The 6377-nt window shown below is 42.1% G+C and overlaps 1 protein-coding gene across 1 annotated transcript in view; it reads left to right on the top strand.

The window, feature by feature from the left end:
• The window catches only part of ttc16 (tetratricopeptide repeat domain 16), a 37707-nt gene extending 31777 nt beyond the window's left edge, over positions 1-5930 (top strand). Inside the window, exons 19-21 of the mRNA XM_023394982.2 lie at positions 2585-2761; positions 3172-3316; positions 3853-5930. Of these exons, the coding sequence (XP_023250750.1) occupies positions 2585-2761; positions 3172-3316; positions 3853-3980 (450 nt within the window). The 3' untranslated portion in view covers positions 3981-5930. The remainder of the gene's footprint in view (positions 1-2584; positions 2762-3171; positions 3317-3852) is intronic.
• Positions 5931-6377: the final 447 nt, after the last annotated feature.

The following is a 6377-nucleotide window of genomic DNA, read 5'->3' as shown; positions in this document are numbered from 1 at the left end:
ACCTACTGAGAAACGTTTACACTGAAGCAGAAGCAGCAGATTCAGAGTTTTCTCCAACTTAATAAACATAATGAAAGTGTTTTTAATCTCAAGTCTCCTCCAGAATGGATCCACACCGGAGGCTTTATTGATCAGGATGGATATTTCTGTTGCAAAGAACTTTTTTCACCCTGAGCAGAGACTCCCAGGATGCCTGTCCTCCAACTATGTCATGTCATAGGTGGAGTGGGTTGTGGATTGCAGTTTGCTGCTGAGTTCAGGGCAGAGAATAGGTCAGAGGTCAGAGGTCAGAGGTGTCTCAACAAGAACATAGAGGTATATGAAACCTGAAGAAAATTGATGATGTTTAGGACATTTAATCTTGATTCCATAGAGCTGTTGTGCTCAGGAGATGATGACCAAGAGCAAGAGAAACATCAGCTGTTGAATAAAGCCCCGCCCTTTTCCAGGTAATGACAGGGAGGAAAATAAACAGTCGTGAAAACATTTCTTAAATTCTGATATGAGTGCATCTGAACATCACGCAGTCTCTTCCTAAATTCTCTATCACATGACCTCTGGTCTTCAGTGCAGCATCTCTCTACAGCTTCGTCTTTGATTAATCGCACGCTTCAGAAAAGCCCCTTTAAAATGCAACTTGTCTTCTGAATCGAGACGCGGAGACTCAGTCTCATCCCGACTGTTTCACCACGTCGGCTCTTCACCGTCTGAATCATCAGAAGAAGAAAACGGAGGGAGCTCTGTGTCGTGGAGCTGTGGATTCTAGCTTTTGTGTATTTTTACTTTTAACTGAGAACAAAAGTGTCGTCAGTTCAACCAATTCTAAATGACAAATGTTTCCATCTGAGTTCAAAGTTCAAATGTCACTAATTAAAGTTTGTTTCTTAAACTAAAAAACTGAATTATTGATAGAAAAGATTTAAAATTTCAAAAGATGTATGAAAAAGCTTTTTAAATTAAATTGATTCATTTACTATCAGATGTGTATAAGAGACAGTGCAGAGACAGCGAATGCTTCTATAACAGCCAGTGTGTGATGTGGAAGGATCCTGTGATGTTATCTGAAATGACTGTGACAGGAAGTGGTTTTTGCGGCGCCACGTGACGTGACCCGATCTGCCTTGAACGTGACGTTACATTTGACTCTGAGCTCCATGACAAAACTTGGCTCAAGGAGACGGTCAGGGAAACCGAGGATGCTGCTGCTGCTGCTGCTGCGGCGAAGATTTCTCATGATGTCATGCTTTCTGACCTTTGACCCCTTTTGTCGCTGCAGTGCTCGGGGTCGTGCGGCCAGGGGAAGATGCTGCGTCACGTGTACTGCAAGGCTCCGGACGGCCGCGTGGTCCCTGAGAACCAGTGCTCTGCGGAGAACAAGCCGCTGGCCGTCCACCCCTGTGGGGAGAGGGACTGCGCTCCACACTGGCTGAGCCAAGACTGGGAGAGGGTGAGGACTCAACGCCGCTGTAATACACACAGTTCATTTACTAATTCATTATTTGATTGTCACTTAACAATAACTCTCTGGTTTCAGCTTCTCAGACGTGAAGATTTAATGTTTTTCTCTGTTTTATGCGACTAGAAATTAGATCTTTGAGTTTTCGACTGATGACGTCTGTATTTCCCCGAGACATTAAGGAAAAAATAATAAATAATCATTAACCCACGTTGGAGTAATACTGAAGAAAACTGGTGCACTCTAATAAAATATCATGAAGATATGTGGCTGCCAACCTAAATAAACAATGATTCAAATCACACGTCAGAGAGCCGCTCTGTCAGATTCAGCTCATCTGAATCATCAGTTGGACTCAGGGTGAAACCGGAGGCTGCAGAGCTTTTAATGTCCCAAAAACCATCTGAGGTTCGGACAGAGTGCTCTTCACTCATGTTTGGTACCTGCCAGGCATCACTACCTAGCTTAGCTTAGCATTAGCATCAACCAACAGCAGTCTCCAGATGTGGAAGTCAACACTAATGTTAACTCTTGTCTCTATCACATCTTTTCTTCTACTGAAGTTAGCATGCTAACCAGCTAGCGACTGACTGTAGTCTCCAATCTGCCCTGAAGACGAAGCGCTGCTCAGTTATATATATATATATATAGTTATATATGTGAAAACATATTTATGTACAAACAGAAAGAGAGGCTAAGTGCTAAGAAGAAGCAGATAACAGGGAGAATTACAAATACGTGTGTTAAAAACAAAGAAGCAGATAAAAGGAAATTAAACTAAGAGTAGAAACCAAAGTTTGTGTTGAGTAGAGTTTTAAACTGGGGCCTGATCTCCTCGGGCCTCAGGACACTCCTCTTTTAATCTTATAAACCTGCATCAGCTGAGACTGAGAAATGTGCCCCTCGTGGTGTGTTCAGGGGATTGTGGGAAGGTGGTAATCTAAAGACCCACACGCTGTTCATAGGAGTTTATATTTTTAATTGAATCACCTCTTTAAATAAATAAATCAATTTATCCTTTAAACCTAAATACTGGGTTTAAATACATGGGTTCTTCCAAATCAGCGGGAGTGCGTTTCCGTTCAGTGACGAGGAATCCACTGTAACTTTTATTTTCCCGCCTCCTAGTGTAACACGACCTGCGGTCGCGGCGTGAAGCGGAGGATGGTCCTGTGCGTCGGCATCAGCGGAGGAAAGTTCCAGATCTTTGATGACAAAGCGTGCGGAGGCAGCGAGAAGCCAGAGGATGAAAACACCTGCTTCGAGAGGCCGTGCTTCAAATGGTACACCACCCCCTGGTCCGAGGTGAGTTCGCCTTCACACCTGTGTCAGCAAAATGACTCCACATCTGTAGCTCTAACAGCTGGCTTTAAAAACCGTTCACCTTGCTCCTTGATGAAGAGGAAGAATCAGCCGTAGACCCAGACTGTGAGTCACAGGTTCTGGTGTTCGGCCACATCGCATTTCAACTCCTAAATTGTGTCGTAATAAATTAGGGAAATATTTTATGATTCAGGAATATTTACAAAAAGATTTTAATTTGAAATATGTGAAAAGGGGAGAAGAAGAAAAAGCAGAAGCATCTTTTTAATCTTGTACATCAGAAAACAAACATCGATTCTCTCTCTACCAAGTTTGCAAACATGTTTATTCGTCTTCAGTCGGGACGTGGGACGGAGAAATGAAAGGTGTGTGACGACTGTGTGTCTCCTCAGTGCACGAAGACGTGCGGCGTGGGCGTGAGGATGAGGGACGTCAAGTGTTACCAGGGCAGAGAGCTGGTCCGAGGCTGCGACCCGCTCACCAAGCCGGTGGCCAAACAGACGTGCACCCTGCAGGCCTGCCCCACTGAGCCGCCAGGTGAGGCCACACCTGGGAGAAATGAAAAAGCCCAAAGTTTGACTTGTATACACTTTGACATTTGGAATTAAAAGGCCTCTGCTTTCTTGATGCTTTTCTTGATGTTTTTAGATTTTTCTAGATTTTTTTAAATGTTTTTTGATGTTTTTTTTATTTTTCTCAATCATTTTTTATTTTTCTTGATGCTTTTCTTGATGTTTTTAGATTTTTCTAGATTTTTTTTGATGTTTTTTGATGTTTTTTTTATTTTTCTCAATCATTTTTTATTTTTCTTGATGCTTTTCTTGATGTTTTTAGATTTTTCTAGATTTTTTCTTGATGATTTTTGATGTTTTTTTTATTTTTCTCAATCATTTTTTTTTTCTTGATGTTTTTCTTGATGTTTTTAGATTTTTCTTGATGTTTTTTGGTTTTTCCCGATAATTTTTGATGTTTCTTGATGTTTTTATTGAGGTGAGCTGAAAAGGGGGGATTGTTTTTGCTACCTGAACTTGTGGCTTCAGATTTAACTGTGGTGAAATGACTTTGTGTCCCAGATGAGAGCTGCCAGGATCGTCCCTCCACCAACTGCCTGCTGGCCCTGAAGGTGAACCTGTGCAGCCACTGGTACTACAGCAAGGCCTGCTGCCACTCGTGCCGCGCCGTACGACCTCCACCCTCCTAGTCCAGGACACCGCAGCCTCCTCCCTCCACCCCGACTCTATAACTCCAGCATGAGGAAACACATGGGTACGTTTGTGCTTGTACAGCAGTTACTGTGAATAATGAGAGGAAGATTAAGAGTTGGAAGCGCTTATTTTTATTTTTTTCTTATGAAGAAAAACTTCCTCCACTTGGATTTATGTTTCTCCCTTCGTCAGTTGGAAAGTTTAAAATCTTGATTTACAGACAAAGACATTTTCCTGTTGATGCTTCATCAACTGCAAAAGAAATTTTATTTGGATTAAACAGAAAAAGAACTGGTGAAGACTGTAATATGTTAAACAGCTGATGATGATGAACCAGTCACAGACACACTGTGATTTCAGGTGGATAGTTTCTCTGTAAAGACTCTGCACAGCCACACAGGTGTTCATCACTCTGCACAGGTTCAAACTGCATGGATGGATTCTTACTGAATTCAAAGCACTGAGGGACGGAGGTTGTGAAACCTCTGAGCAGTGTGTTTGGGACAGTGTGTGTGGACAGGTGAAAACCACCTGACTGGGGAAAGGTGTGGTGTGTCAGAGTGTGTGAAAACACCTGTGAGGGTGTGCGGGGCCTTTACTGATGTGACCGCAGCGAAAGCCGCGGCGGCGATGGGACGAAATGACCTGCAGTAACCTTTCAGCCGGCCACTGTCTGAGCTGACGGGGTGACATCACTTCGGTCGTAGGACGAAAGAAAGAGAAAGAAAAATTTAAAAACCAACATGTAACAAGAAGAAAAACAAAACAAAAAGATGGCAACGCTTTATTTTCCGTTTCTATTTTCAGAGGAAGTTTCCTGGGAAGAACAAACGATACGAATTGTAGGAAAAGTAGGAAAAATAGGAAAAGCTCAATTTAAACCCAAGTAAATTTATTTTCCAGGTCTGTTGTTTCCTAATAAAGTGTTGAACCAGCTGCTGTTTCCTTCTCAGTCTGGAAATCATCTCCTGGTTTCAGTAGGAACCGACCACAGAGCCGCACGTCTCTTCTCCAGCCTCATGTCAGAAAAATAACTCACCTGTGTGATATGATGTTTGTGTACGTCTGAGGGCTGAAGGTGGATTCCACATTTTAGTACGTTCATCGAAAACTTCTTCCCAGGAACCTTCTTAGAAATTGGAAAATGATGCAACAAGAGGCGTCACTCCCACGCTCATTCTCGTCCTTCAGTCTTTCATGTTACAGTTTCTTTTTTCTTTTTTTTGTTTTCATCATATCTGAACCATGAACCGGTTTAAACAGTAAACGCTGATAATTTATCACTTGAATGTTTCAGCTCTGATAGAAAATCTTCCTCTAACAACACGTGGAGTTGGAGTCAAACCTCCGTCGTTAGCAGCTCGCTCTCGTTGTGTTCATCGCTGCAATGAAAAGGTCTATTAAATTATTTCTCAACTGAATATACTGCATGGCTAGAATATTTAATACAGATACTGTTTATGAAATCTTATTTAATTGTGTTCCAAGTTTGGTGTCTGGCATGGCCCCAACAGGAAGTAAAAAAAAAACAAAAACAAATGTACATTTCCATTCCACCCCCTGTCGTTTGGCGCCGTGCCGGCACGCCTGCAGGCTGTGGAAGCATATTTATTAGTCATAGCACATTTTCATTAATCGTGACGCTCCTGATGCCAGCCGATGGTTACTCATCGGTTCAACTGATGCCAGTTCTGGTCTGTGTGTGTGACGGAGGAGGAGGGAGTAGAAACAAACACAGGCAGAAAGATTCCTGACACTTGAAGTATGGTTGAAACGTATTCAGACGTGTACATGTATGTCTCATTTTTAACTATTGTGTACTGTGTTTTTATATAACTGATACCTCTTTGTACAAAACGTAAGTATGGAGATTGTGTACTGTTGATAATAAACTGAAAAGCTAATGGTACTGACTTGTATTTCAATTAAATAACAGTTCAAATGAACGTTTGTCGTCTTTGTCGTTTTTTATATGAACTGGGGGAGAATTTATTTTAACCAGGATGAACTCGTGAGATTTTAAAGCTCCATATTTTCTTCTTCTTCTGTGTTTTATTTGAGGTGTTGATCCATAAGAAGATATATTTAAACCATCTCAGTGTAGTTTTACATCTCCTCTCTCAGGCTTCTCTCTGCAGCTCTAGTAACAACAGGTCGGTGAGCCAATCAGAAGAGAGGAGGCTCTGAGCCTCTCTTCTGATTGGCTGACTGATTTCTGACTGATCCAATAAAAATAAAGCAGATTTCAGGTAAAAACACTCAGAGAAACCAAATCCTGCAAGGTTTGGATGGTGGGTCCAGGTGGGCGGGGCTTGGTGACTGCTTTGTTGTGACATCACAAAGTTCCAGAAGTCCTGACGGCTGGTTTTAAGGCTCAGTTTCTGAATACAGGC

This window comes from Seriola lalandi, unplaced genomic scaffold (genome assembly GCF_002814215.2).
Source record: "Seriola lalandi dorsalis isolate HSWRI2012SDOR001 ecotype SW California unplaced genomic scaffold, Sedor1 jcf7180002054955, whole genome shotgun sequence".
Taxonomy (NCBI): domain Eukaryota; kingdom Metazoa; phylum Chordata; class Actinopteri; order Carangiformes; family Carangidae; genus Seriola; species Seriola lalandi.
Note: the sequence above shows the minus strand (reverse complement) of the source record. Positions and strands in the feature narration are given on the sequence as shown.